Source organism: Zootermopsis nevadensis, unplaced genomic scaffold (assembly GCF_977971745.1).
Source record: "Zootermopsis nevadensis isolate Lab colony 2312 unplaced genomic scaffold, Znev_1.0 Znev_ptg000028l, whole genome shotgun sequence".
In the NCBI taxonomy this organism is placed as follows: Eukaryota; Metazoa; Arthropoda; class Insecta; order Blattodea; family Termopsidae; genus Zootermopsis; species Zootermopsis nevadensis.
The window spans coordinates 17,629,054-17,643,746 of record NW_028259160.1 but is presented as its reverse complement, the minus strand read 5'-3'; the positions used below and the strand labels follow the sequence as shown (position 1 = coordinate 17,643,746).

The 14,693-nt window shown below is 37.9% G+C and overlaps 1 protein-coding gene across 6 annotated transcripts in view; it reads right to left on the bottom strand.

Moving 5' to 3' along the window:
* pcx (pecanex) overlaps positions 1 to 14,019 on the bottom strand; it is a 32,413-nt gene extending 18,394 nt beyond the window's left edge. For 2 of the 6 annotated variants that reach the window (XM_087357649.1, XM_087357653.1), the window contains exons 1-11: positions 13,663 to 14,019; positions 13,204 to 13,391; positions 12,317 to 12,516; positions 11,359 to 11,505; positions 7,862 to 8,058; positions 6,939 to 7,119; positions 5,926 to 6,798; positions 4,861 to 5,016; positions 3,213 to 3,305; positions 1,301 to 1,480; positions 773 to 862 (exon numbers count right to left, since the gene is read on the bottom strand). In XM_087357649.1, coding sequence (XP_087213775.1) covers positions 773 to 862; positions 1,301 to 1,480; positions 3,213 to 3,305; positions 4,861 to 5,016; positions 5,926 to 6,798; positions 6,939 to 7,119; positions 7,862 to 8,058; positions 11,359 to 11,505; positions 12,317 to 12,516; positions 13,204 to 13,391; positions 13,663 to 13,815 — 2,458 coding nt within the window. In that variant the 5' untranslated portion in view covers positions 13,816 to 14,019. Of the gene's footprint in view, positions 1 to 769; positions 863 to 1,300; positions 1,481 to 3,212; positions 3,306 to 4,860; positions 5,017 to 5,925; positions 6,799 to 6,938; positions 7,120 to 7,861; positions 8,059 to 11,358; positions 11,506 to 12,316; positions 12,517 to 13,203; positions 13,392 to 13,662 lie in introns of all 6 variants that reach the window. The other 4 variants (XM_087357648.1, XM_087357651.1, XM_087357650.1 and 1 more) reach the window with 4 other exon arrangements.
* Between the last annotated feature and the right edge of the window lie 674 nt (positions 14,020 to 14,693).

Genomic DNA, 14,693 nt, shown 5'->3' with positions numbered 1-14,693 from the left:
GAGTGTCAGCTACTGTACTTGTACCCAACAACTCTTTACAGTATCTGAGCAAGTACAAGACTAATATTTGCGATGTGGCTATTATTTATTACTTCTGTGCTAGCATTCAGTCAGTATTTCGAATTTGTCGGCTTAGTACCCTACTATTACTACTGCCCTGGCCACTATTCGTAATTTGTATTCTAGCATTTGGCCATCACCTTAATATCAACCACTATTTACAATTTTTGTGCTAGTGCCTACTATTGAAACCTGTTTGAGACCCAGCCACTATACGCAGCTTTTGTGCTCTGCTCGCTATTATTTTGGGCCCAGTCACTATTCACAATTTCTATACTGGTAGGTGGCTATTACCTAAGGCCCAGTCACAATTAGTGTTTGAGATCTGACAAGTATTTACAATTTCTATGCTAGTACCCAACTACACTTTGAGACCCTGGAGGCTATCTACTGTTTGCAAGCTAATACTACGCTACAATTCAAGCCTGTACTACTAATGAAGACATGGCACTGCCAAATGCACTTTCCAACACTGACAGACACTGCCACCTGTATTCAATCTAGCATGCATTGGTAACTTGGCCAGGTTTGGTTAAGAGAAAAACCTGCCCCAGTGCCACTTCGTGTATCACAAATTCCACAGGGACTGCCCTGGGAGTGAATCCCAGTCACCACAGTAAGAACTGGCAACTAACTGCCTGTGTCATGGCACGGCCCATACTTCATCTTGCTCAATACTAAACGAACTCCGAACAGAAATAATTTCAACTACCTCGGCCCCTTGCTGGCCTCCTGGTCTGTCTTCTGTGTTCCGCATCACCAGCCGTCACATGCTGTCTGGATGCCGGTCCCTTAGACGATTCTGTTAACAAGACAAACACCACCACAAAACGCTTAAATGTGGATGAAATTAGAGACAAAATATAAGGATAAATGGCATAAACATAGCAGCACAATTCACAAAACTGCCAAAATAATTATCTCATCTCTCTCCATAGTTGTAAAAAACGAAGCAGAGAGTAGTTTCTTCAGTAATCTTTTAAGAGGATTTACTTATTTGGTTTCCCCTTAGATGATACTTGACACTATGAGTATATATAAATTGGATTAGACTTCAGTAAGTGTCCAGTGATGGAGACAAACACTGTCTGAGGGAGCCACCAGATGTAGGCACCCCTCTCGCCTGCCTTCACCTGATGATGGAGGCAGATCCAGTCCCAAAATGTTGCGTGTTTTTAAACAAATAACCAAGATGATGGACAACATCCAACATAACACTCAAGCTTATTGCAACACAAACCTGCAGGAATCCCTGTTCTCTGTTTTGGGATCGCTCCTTGGTTCTTGGCACCAGACACCATCTCTCCAGGTGGACCTTGCAGAAGTTTCGTAACCTCAAGGCTGGGCTCAAAACTCAATGTGGTGGTACTCGAACTTCCCCCAGACTCAGCATCTGTCTCCTTACTGCTGTTTCCATTATCTGTATGATTACACACACACACATCAACCCACAATCTCAGATATAAGAAATACTTCAGCACCAGCAACAGTAGTGACATTCTCACCACCGCCATAAGCAATATTAAGCTAGTGTCTGAAGCTTTTCATAAAGCAAGACGCGTGTTTCAGTCCAGCACACACTATACTGAATGATATGAGAAAATTTTTTTGGTTGAAATTAAACAAAATGAGGACCGAAATGGTCCTGTGCTTCAGTTTCATGGGAACTAATGATACTGCATATGATAATGCTTCTTTTTAGACATCTTACACTTCTTTTCACACTCACTAAACTGATAATTTAAATGAATTACTCAATCAATGCACTTTAACACTGTCTCTTTCTTGGCCATTTCCTTCTCTTCATAACATAAGACATGTACGCTATCTGCCCATTCATCCAACTGTCTGGACAATTATTAACAGATTTTCAACCAGCCAACAGATTTAGATAGAAATATGTGACTAGAGATGACTCGACCTTTGTAGTTCACAATTTCCCGCCATCAATAACACCAACATTGTGGCCATGAGAACACTGAATTGGAAGCTGCACTAGAATAACATCTTAAAATGTTGTATGTTAATGGTTTAACCAAGAAGTAGATCAAAGAATGCAGGAACTGAGACAATATGAACAATGTAAAACATGAAACAACAGAACTTTCAGGAAAATAAAGAAGAAACATCTGAAAGGCAAAATTAATGAGCTTTAAACAAACAAAATAAAAATATTATTGCACAAATAAATTTAATAAGCAATAAGCCTGTCTGCCTACCTAAAATTAACACAGTAAAAGCCAAAAATGGTGATATGGTTGCAGATTCTCACAGTATTTTGAATAGGTGGAAAAATATCATTTTTTATGAAATCAATGACGACAGATAATGACAGACTAAAATATACAGAGCTGAGGCATTAGTACCTGAGGCTAATTCTTCTGGGGCTAAAACTGCTATGGAAAACTTGAAAAAGTGATCAGTATTTGCTCTGCTACATTGGAATACACACTGCTGGTACCTAGTAACTTCATCTACACACTTACCTTGGGAGATGATTACTCAATAACATTTTGCGTGAAGCTGATACTAGTGATATTTCTCTACATGTATACAGCAGAAGTTAACTCAGATGTACGATTTGCACGCATTCCACAGTAAAAGGAAAACACCATATTTAGGCATAATAATTGTTAATGTTAGACACTCCAAAGATTCATGGTACATACTACAACAGGTGCAATAGAAACTGTCCTTAACATCTAGAAACGATAATAAAAGTAGCAACACAAATAAGAAACACATGCATTAAATCATGACAAAGCATTCATCAGTCAAACACAGTCTTCTGCAGCACAAAATATGCTTTTTATTTCCAAACTCAATTCTTTTTCTTCAAGAACTGTTTCTTGACGCATTTAATAAAATTCTGTCAAATATGGAATTACAGGCTTGTTATAAGACTGTGGAAGGTAGTCATCACACGCTATTTGTCCAGATAGACTGAGGAAACTCACAAAAAAACCTCGAGTCATGGTAAATGGTTTCTGGAATGAATGACTGGTGTGTAAACTAAAGAGCAAAATCCAGTAACAGCGGTAATGATTCTGAATCATCTCTACAGAGATCGCTTTATAAAGACAAGACTCAGTATCACAAGCAAACAGGAGTAAGCGCACATTTAAAACCAACACACGTGAGACACTACTCACTGTGTCCATCCGAGTCTGTGGCAGACTGAAGAGCATCTCCGCAGCTTCTCTCGTCGTCGTCGTCAGAGTGTGTGTAGTTCCAAAGTGTGGCATCTAGGTGGCAGGGCATGCAGCAAAATAAGAAAAGAGAGATGGAAGCAGAGAGGGAGACATGAGAAAGAAGAACAGTGAAAAAGGCTGCAGACAAGAATTAATTATGGATAAGCGACCGTCAGTAACATGCTTTGTTATTTGCTGGAATTAGGTGGAGAAGAAAAAAGAAAACTACACCCTCAGTTCACATTTACTGTCTGGATTCAACAGATTAATATACTACGCTATAAAAATGAGAGGATGTGACATCATACACCTCTTATACTATTTGCCACCCAAGGCACCGCACAGCAAAAATGCTTGTAAATATCTAACACACTGTTACTACCAAAAAGAGACCACAAAGGACACAGGATGATTTTACATCACATTCACCAGCAGCAACTTACGGTGGCAAATCAAGAAAGGTAACACCTATGCACATAATGGATATATGAGATAGCATAATACAGGTCTGTGAAAGCATGAAGCCATAAAAATTGAAAAATCAATGACATTAAGCCAGCAACGGTGAAACTTAAAACATCACTAACAACATTATCACAATGACCTAGACAGAAGCACCGATATATCCAGCAAAGACCAACACATCACACTGTGCTTTTGATGAAGTGCATAGCTTAGCAGATCACTCGCTGTCAGGGCTTGAGCAGTTTTGAATTGAACCATGACATATTTCAAGGCACCAGCACTAACATAAGAAATCATTAACAAACAGCAAAAGATTCAATAAGAGTATGGCATTTGTGCCATTCCATATCCAACCAATACATTCATACGTGATTACGTCAGCCATGGAAACAGAAGGCTTTGTGTCTAATATCAATACTGCTTACAACATAAGAAGTCACCGAAGAGTCAGTGTGAGCAATTTAACAGTAAATTACCTTCCACTGCATCTGCCTTATTAAAGTTCCACACAACATGAACCGCTGATGTAGAAATTTACATAAATCTGCATCTCTTTAGCAAGTCAATCCCTGGTTCACATTCTATTATGAATTTCTATTATAATGTTAATAAACTGTAATTTAATACACTGTAATGGCAACTAGCACTGGGAGAAACTTCCAACATTTCAGAGGAAGATTCTGAATCCATCTTCTGGGTACAACTGAGGGTACAGTGTATATGTATAGGAAAGCAGTGTGAATGTGTTCTAGATTGGAGTGCACAGGGAAACATGAAAATAAGTGGGGCTCATCATGCCAACTGGTGAAGTGACAGCCTTTTTGGAATAAGTGATTCGTTTCCTGACAGTGCAGTCTCGCAGATACAAACACGCTGCCCATTCTATCCGACTGACGTTCTGTCAGTCATCCTAAAGAAGGCCCAATTTGTTACCCTCCGTTTTCTGAAATAAACCCACGACCCTCGCAGCTCTCATCACTTCTATGCTGAACATAAGTTAATTTATTTATGGTTTATTTAATGACACTGTCAGCAGTTCAGACCACAGAGCATCAAATGACAGGGTGACCAACGAACAATGACTTGGGAAAGGATGTAAAAAGAAGCAGCCAATCTGAAGTTTCTACTGTATAAAAGAACTCACCAGGATTGGAGTGTGGTGTGTCATCAGGTTCGCTGTCAGTGTGCTCAAAAAGCCAATCAAGCCCCACGAGACTCGGTACTTCAGCGGCAGGAGCAGCATCTATGCCACCTTCAGATCGCTGGTGCCAGGAGGCATCACACTTCATTCTTGCACCTACTGACAATTCAGATAAATTAACAAATATATGAGAAGCAAGTTACTTGAAGAGCACTTGCAAGCCTGCAGATCCTCCACTTCAAGAGTTGTGGGAAGAATCTTTCTAGATGCGTCTCAGTCAAGGAAGTGCTCCCTTCTTTACATGTTTTATGACATCACACTTTATTCTGTTTTACTCTGTTCTTTGTTTACTGACAACAATGTCACCAAGAAGGAAGGCCAACATATGGACGAAAGACTTCCAAAGGATGCAATGGCAGAGAAAGTATCAGAACAATGTTCAGAACTGGAAGACATCAGTGATATTAAAAAATCAACACATACCATATACAAAGTTTCTTTTCTGTATTATCTTCAGTGTCCTTGTATTTTAATAAAAGAGTTCAATGCATTGGAATGAAACAATAAATCATTAAGCTATGCCCACATTCCAGTGACAACAAAATTCAGTAGTGATCTCACATCTGATAAATCTTCTGACTAATAAATATCAATAGTATTAAAGTTGACACACCCTTGTTTTATTGAAACATTAATCACTGCACTGCAAGTTTCAGTTCATAAAGTCATATTCAGGGACTTTTCTTAGTGTAACAGACGTGTACTCAATGCGGCATTTCCTGGATTTTAACTCGCACCATGGATCCCAGACACTGGCTTCATACCATAAAATGTCTTGTAGACAGCTAAAATTTTAAATTGATACTAAAGAAACAATGATAACCACCTACAAGACTACACGGTGTCATAACCCAGAAGACTATGGTCCACAAACACATAACTTGCATCCTGAGTTTCACAGATCTGAAAGACTCTTTAGGCATGGCTGCTTGCTGGAAATAAAACGAAGTAACATTCAAATTAAAGTGTATGAGACAAAGATTATTAAGACATATCCCGGCTACTCACCTTCCTCAGCGAGCGTCGCTTTCAAAGAATGTCGGTGTCTTTGCCTGCTGCTGTCACTCAGGCTGTCAGTATTATCACACTCACTGACAGCTCCATCACTGTCTGAACATCTTCTGCTGCCACAACCCTCAGGCACGTGTTCACCATTGGCCAGGCCAGAAACCCCCACAGACACTGAAACTTCTGTTGCCAGTAGGCCATCTTTGGAGGAAGCACTAGTCCGGTCTGCCAACATATCCCCGCCTAATACATCTTCGCTGCCCACGACAGGAAAATGTTTTCGGAACACAGACTGATCCAAAGAACCTGTGCTGAACGAGTTCCCTGACTTACTGGACACTACACATTTCTTTCTGCTAGTCCTAGCTGAGCTGGACGATGAGAACCTCGGTTCTTTGCCTCCTCTCCTCTCCCCACTGCCAATTCCACCACCACCACTATCTGAAGACCCTACGACAGTCTTGTTTTCAAAACTTTCATGACGCACTAGTAAAGGAGATCGGGAGCCAGCATTATCCTCTTCATCTTCGCAATCATCAGAATCGGGAACAACCGTTGGGCGAAGAGACAGAGTGCTGCCGTCTGCGGCAGATGCGTCGGGTCCATTATGGCTGTGAGCCGGTTCATCCGAATGCTCTGCAATGGGGTACACAATCTCACTGCCATAGCCATAGTACGGTGACAGGGACAGACGGCCACGCAGCAAAGCGGAGGGTGGGGGGTCGTGTCGAGACCCACCGTCGCTGGAGTGAGCGCCTCGGCCATCAACAATCCCAGATTCAAAACTGGTTGGCGGACAGCAGGAGTCAAGCATGCCACTACGTATCCGTCGCACACCACCGCGTGAATTCTGCTGTTTCCAGTAGATCAAACCTGCAACATATCACAGTTATAAGAAAAAAGACCTAATCACTCTATGGTCACGAGCCATTAGCTGAGAACAAACACTTTCTTTCCCAACCATGTTATGTTTGTTGCTTTTACATGCAAATAACCCACTACCGAGTACTTACCCTTGTCTCTGGGGGTAGAGGTGTTATCAGACGTTGCATCCAGCATGTACCCGCCCAGTTCAAGTGACCCAGTTGCCTTGATGGCCACTGGCAGAATACTATAATTGTGACTTGTAGCATTGGAATATCGTCTGGCTGGAGGAACAGAAACTGTGGAACTGGAGATGCCAGGTCCAGTCTCCTGTGACATAAAATATTCTGGTTATTGATCTCACACAGATAATTAAACAAATCAAAATCTGTACTGACCAGTTCTTCTTCTTGTTCTTCTATGGCGCTACAGCCCGAATTCAAACCTTGGCCTCCTCCCATGTGGGAGGTTTCTTTGTCTTTGAAGTGTGCATTTATGAGTAGTGAGTGACAAGCCCACTGCCTCTGCACAATTTCTACTCAATCCTGATTTGTCTGCTAGAGGCATCTAGTCGTTAATCAGGAGAGACTTGGGTGAGAAATGGCCGCTGAATTTTGCTTACAGAACATCTCGTTTCATGCTCGTAAGGTTCTTTTACATGCCGTAAATCTATGACACGGGACCGCCGGCTTGACTTCCCCACCGAAGGAAGTTGTGCTACAGATTTTTATCACCCTTAAAAATCCATCGATCTCTGCCGGTTTTGAACCCGTGAACCTTGGGTCCGGTGGCGAGCATGCTAACCACTAGTCCACCGAAAGCGATAATGACAAGTTCTTACAGTAATATAATAAGCATGATGTTGCAGATAAAATGTCAAGCTACATGTACCTTAACCACAGAAAATATCCAAAATGTTGCAACAAATACTGTTAAGAAGTATTTATAAAGTCACTTCCTTCCAAGTTTCAAAGCTCGACTAATATGAATGGTACCGTGGTTAGTAGCAGGTATGGTCCGATCATTACTGGCAGGGAGGAGGAAGGGCAGACATGCTGATGTGATGTCTTACCGCAGAAACAAGTGATGGCTTTAGTTCTGCTCCCTGACTGCTGTGATCCTCCTGGGAATCTGTTGAAGAGGTTTGGCGAGACAGCTTGTTCGAACTGGGGCTCTTGTTCATTCGAGACATTGCAGACTTGTTATCATCCATAACAGGCACCGAGACACTACCACCGCATGCTCTCTGGCGTTTTGATCTGCTCTCTGCTGACAAATAACACTGAAACTAGCATTTACTTTGTTTTGCGTGTCTCTGACTTACTGTGGCAATGTACACGATGGGCAGACACAGTACTATGTACGATCTTTTAGAAGTAATAATAATATAAATGAGAAACTGCAGACTCAGACTGTTTCATATGCAGAAACATGCCCTAGCAGATAAAAAACACAAGCACTAGACATTGCCCCATACAACCGGGAATGAGTATTTCATTCTTTTGGGAAACACTCTGTTTCATTTGGGAGAAAGATGGAACATAAGTCACGTACAAAAATGATTCTGATCACAATAACAAGGCACAGGCTCCTAGCACCACAAAATCACAATGGGAACACTTATTTAGTTATTATTATTATTTTTGTTTTTATTAATTTACAAGTTCCAAGAATCCAATAGTGGATATAGAACATGTCACAAACTCAAGTATAAAAACATAAAATACATACATTAAAAAATTACATATAGACAAGCAGCGTACTAAATTCAAGACAATATAATTAGTATTTTTATTACAATAGTTATCCAATTAAGTACTCATCCACAGTGTAAAACGAGTGAGTAATTAAGAAATGCCTTAATGCAACCTTAAACTTTTTAAAATTATTTGAGGTATTCTTAACCTCTGTGGGTAATTTATTAAATATCTTTATACCCGCATAGTGAACTCCTTTCTGATAAATAGTTAAATTGGCTTGGGGTAGATACAAATTTTGTCTCTGTCTAGTATCAATAGTATGAGAGTCAATGTTTGATGGAAAAAGAGTTTTGTTTTGTAATACAAACAATAATAAAGAAAATATATATTGTGATGCCAACGGTAAGATATCTAATTCTTTGAATATATTTCTACACGATACTCTATTGCTACATCCCATCATTGTTCTAATTGCCTTTTTCTGAAGGAGAAAAATAGTGTAACTACTAGATGAATTTCCCCAGAAAATGATGCCATAGCTCATTAAGGAATGAAAGAAAGCATAATAAATTGTCTTTAGTACTGAAATAGACATATATGGTTTCATATTTCTAATTACATAGCAAGCCTTGCTCAATTTTTTAATAAGTAGATCAATATGATTCTTCCAAGTTAATGCACCATCAATCATAATTCCCAAGAATTTAGTACAGAAGATATTATTAATGAATTTATTATTATAACTTATTGTGACAGCATCTGACATTTTTCTCTTAATTTTAAAATCAATATAATGTGTCTTATTAAAGTTTAGTGATAATCTGTTCATTCTAAACCATCTATTTATATTTTCAAATGTTGCATGAATGTGTTTATTAAAGTCGTTTGTATTAGAATGAGAAAATAAGATGCTAGTATCATCAGCAAAAATTATAGGTGTAGCAAATTTAGTTATTATACTGGGTAAATCATTTATGTATAAAAGAAACAACAAAGGTCCCAATATAGACCCTTGTGGAACTCCATATCTAACTTTAAGCCAATCCGAGGCTGTATTGTTACTGTCATTAGTATGTAATACTGTTCTAATGTATCTGTTATTTAAGTAAGATTCATAGAGTGCGTGATCTTTCCCATTGATACAATAAAATTTAAGCTTAAATAACAAAATTTCATGATCAACACAATCAAAAGCTTTTTCCAAATCACAGAAGATGCCTCCCACTATTTGTTTGTTATTCATGGCATTTAAAATCTCTGTAGTCAATTTATAGATTGCATTATCTGTTTTTAATCCTTTCCTAAATCCATATTGTTCAGTACTTAAAATATTGTATTTATTGAGATGATCCAAAATTCTTGAGTACATTATAGTTTCAAATATTTTTGAAAAAGATGTTAAAAGTGATATAGGTCTATAATTAGACACATCATATATATCACCATTCTTATATAATGGTTTTATTAATGCATATTTTAATCTATCCGGAAATACTCTTCTCCTTAACATTTTATTGCATATATAATTTATAGGTGAACTTATAAATGACGAGCTTATTTTTAAAATCATAGGTGGTATCTCATCATATCCATGCGAATTTTTTAGTTTAAGGGATTTTTTTTTTATTTCTTTGTTCGTACAGCATTTGGAATTCATATTTGGGTATGGATTAGAAAAAGCTTGGTTCATGAAATGAATATAATTTTCATCATCATTAATATCATTTGCAATTACGGGATTATTAATATCTTGTAGTTTTATTTTCTCTGCAATGTTAACAAAATAATTATTAAATTTTCAGCAATAGTTTGTTGGTTATTGAACTTCTTACCATCAATTTTTAGTGTTTCTATTTCAACTCCATTTGTATTTCTACCTGCTTCTTTATTTATAATGCCCCAAGTAGTTTTAATTTTATTATCAGAATTTAGAATGCATTTATCATACTCCATTCTTTTTGCCTCTTTTATAACTGTGGTCAATATTTTAGAGTAATTTCTGTAATAAGTTTTAAGAGTAGGATCCTTATTATTCCTTAATTTATTACAAAGTTCTCGTTTATGTTTACAGGACATTAATATTCCTGGTGTAATCCAAGAATTATTTTTCTGTTTACATTTTATCTGTGTCAAAGGGAAGCTGGAATAGTACATTTTTAAGAAAATATTTAAAAATGTGTTAAAACTATTATTAATATCATTTTCATCAAAAACTAATTCCCATGTTTCCTGACTTAGTTTTAATTGAAAATCTGTTATAGTATCGTTATTTATTAACCGTTCCTTTTCCCTGTTCCTGTGCCTTATGAAGTATTAATACTTGGGCATCATGATCTGATAGACCATTTATAGAGGGGTATATCTCATATTTTCCAATACTGTTTATATCAATGAAAAAATTATCAATTACAGTGCAGTGTAGTTTATTTTAAATTCATGTACACTTTCTGAGGTGTAGAAATTAAAGCAGCTGAGCTTCATTACATAATGACACACATATTCCTTTGCATCTATGCATCAAGTCCCAAAAAAGCTAGCTACTTATAAATTTAATAAGAGGGAAAAATATGTCTAATTGCACTACCAAATCTGTGAACTACAGTCACCCCAGGTCATTACAACACACTTAAAGACAATGATTCTTTCTGCTATATTTAGTTAATGCTCTTCAACTGCCTAGGTTATGCGGTGTCAAACAGGAGTAAGATTTCTGAATGATTCATTGGAAAAGATGTGGACGAAAGTATTTTGAGGTATAATTCTGTAATTTTCAGAAGGGACTGAGGTAAACCATCAAAACCCAAAGTCAGGGTACCAACCTCCAGTCCAAGATTTAAATGTATGACCTCTACAAAATAAGATGAATTACCTTGTAATTTAGTTCTGTAGCGTTCATGGTCTGCTTGAGTACACTGTTCTGCTCGGTGAACACTAACTCTCTCTACTACAGGTCGCAGTGTTGCCACTTCCTCGCCACTTTCTGAACTGTTTTTCCGATGAACATCCACCTTTAGATCTAAAAAAAAAAGCAACATAACATAACATCACACACTCAGTACATTAATGTACAAATACACAGTTTACTTTCCAAGAAATGTTTAGGCAGAATTGAAACACAAAACATCTCATGCAGAGGTCATGACCTCAGAGTTAGTATTAACAGCAATCTCAAACAAGCGATTTTTACTTACTTTACACTCCCATTTCATGAAACACTAATCAGGACAAAAATGCAGTTAATATGAAAAGAAAATAATTTGATCTTTTTGAGACTGACAGATTAAAGCATTTAACAAATAACCATCAAACTGTCCAGAAATAACAGGCACGTGGTTAATTTGGATAAAAATAAATGTGGCAAATGAACACTAAATTTACAAACTACTTTGATTCTGGTTTATTAAATGGCTTGGAGCAATAACCAGACACGCCTAGCCATCCAAATCATCCTTCATACAATATCATAAGTGTGACAAGATTCAATAGCATTTCATTCCTAACAAAGAGGAGGAAAATAAATTATAAATAACAGTTCCCATTACTCTTAAGTCAATTAAATTTTTCATTCCAAAATTTACATCATCAGTCAAAACTCCTCTCTCAGCATTAGAACCTGGCATTTAACCCCCCACCCCCACCCCAGCAACAACATGAATGATGCTTTCACAATAGCATGTTTCAATGGAAGGATGCCTGTAAATGAATTAGAAAGTGAAAGACAGTAGCCACGGCCCATTTCAGGCACATATTTCAGCATTTACCTAAAAGGACTGGGGGAAAGTCAGTCAAGACGGCCAGTCTCATAGCACTAACCTAACCTAACTTACCTATTGTGCTGCTTCCGTTCTTGAAGGTCATGTCCTCAACAGAATCTTGGTTCGGGTATTCAGAAGAGTTGATACTGTCTGCATCAGTTCCACCCCCTTGTTGGGGCTCAATGTATGAGTTACGTGAGCTGCAGCCCACAGGCGGAGTCTCACTCGACCGCTTGCTGCTCAAAACCTGCAGTTCAATGCCTTCCTCCTCCCTGTAACCAAGCATCAGCAAGTTGAAAAACTTGCTTCTGTATTTTGACCTCTGTATTCTACGTTTATTCTTTATCCTTCAACAGAATCACACATGTAGTGGGTTGTCCATAGACCACCTGGAGCCAAGTCATTCTTCAGATGGCGACAGCTGCTCGGCTGGTCAAGAAATTGCCAGACTTTTACAGAACCAAAAGCATCATTACTGTTTTCACAACAGCTTGACACAAGACCATATTACGAACCAGTCAAATCCAATTCCTGCCATTGGATCCTACTTCTTTAAGACCCATTTTAACAGAATTTTGTTATTTTTTGTCAAATTATCTCAAGTGGTCTCCTCGCATCAGGTTTCCCCAACAATAACTCAGAATTCATGTCTCATGCATTCTAAAAAACAATCACGTAATATACTAATATTAGGTTAGGTATAGAGGGAAGACTATTACACCACATGCAGAAACAACAAAATTATGCACTTCAACGTTCAATAGTGCTGTTAAATCATTCACTAATTCTGCAGAGTTGATTCATGCATGCAAAAATTACAAATGACATCTTATGAACTCATTTGTTCCACTTTTAGCAGTTTTTAATTTCAGGTAAATTCATAACCAATTTACAATTCTCAATATTTTAATGATTAAGACCTAAAACTGATTAATTACAAACATAATTCAAGTACACACCGTCTTTCTTTGGGGATCTGTTGGTGTCTCGTCTCACTTTCTGGACGGCCATCCTCGTTCACTTCCTGGATGCACTCTGATGTGTCATACATGTGATGCAGACCAAAGTTTGCTAACTTCAAAGTTGCAAAAAGGAGTGCTATAGTTGCACAGTATGCACCCCAAACGAGAAACGTTGGAGGGAAATACTAAAAGGAAATTTGCAATTATGAGAGATCTACTTCACATTATATTTTCAAACTCACACGACGAGACTAACAATCCATTGCACAAACATAATTAGTAATTTGAGTGCATATGGATTAAAATGTCTAAATCTATTGCTGAAGTTGTTAACAACATAAGGACTTTGACCTCCTTCAGTCTTCCTGCATATCAATTTACGGGTCACGCCAATCTAAGTTCACACAGTAAATGTACGATCTAAAATTAAAAAACTGATACAAAAGTGGTACTTACCAAATATATTGTGAACGGCAGACATAAGAGAAACAGCCAAATATAAAGGTGAAATGTGTTGCAGAAAATATCCTGATGTGGGTCATAAAACCAACCTCCTGTGAGCGAAGCCCAGACACCTTGTCGTAAAATTTCAAGCGTTTGTGAGCCCATTGTTGCGTGTTTTCATTTTAAAGTGCATTGTAATAAGCTGTATGGATTAAAATACCATAAACTTAAATCTTATATTGAGAGCTATCGTACAATCAATGTATCCAGAGGCAGCCATTTTGAAATCTGCACAGTCACGTGATAAAGTTGCAACCAATCCAAACTTTTGTCACACCCTACCTTGACTAATTTCTTCACTCAAAATACGATTTCTGTCGACGTTGGCTATATCGTGGTTCTACCATCATGTGGCGCTTTTGCAGACGGTGTGCTTATGTGTGGTCAAGAATCGAAAGAGGGGGTATCTATTTGCTATAGACGATAAAGAAACCCGAGTAATTTCCTTGGAAAGTAGACGGAGTCAAGGTCTTCCATGAACTCCTAAGCAGAATTTTAAAATTCTTTTTATGTTGTATTCAATTAAAAGACATTAGAAAAGCATCGTACTTTACACATGCAGGGTTGACGTCTTCCCTCCCATTTCGTGGTTAGCAGACGTATAAGAATCATATGAAAAAGTATTGTTACGAGAAAATCGAAGGTTCTGATTGAATTAAACCATTGTCACCATCCATATTACAAGGTTTAAACCTGTATTTTCGCTGTAGGTGAACTTCAGCTTACAGCCTTTTAATCTTTACTTGTAATTCCACAGAAGAAAGCCCATTACTCACAATCTTCTGGTTTATAATGGCCTGTAGTCTTGTGGGCGATTACATCGCCAAGAACTATACTTACATTTCTGATGAGCCAGTGCCACTAGTCCCTACCCCCAGCCAGATGAATCGAGCCTACATTATCCTCTAAAGTATGAGTCTGTACTATTCATTATTCTTCATGGTGGTATTCTATTTATGCCCAAACAAGATCATTTATGCCGA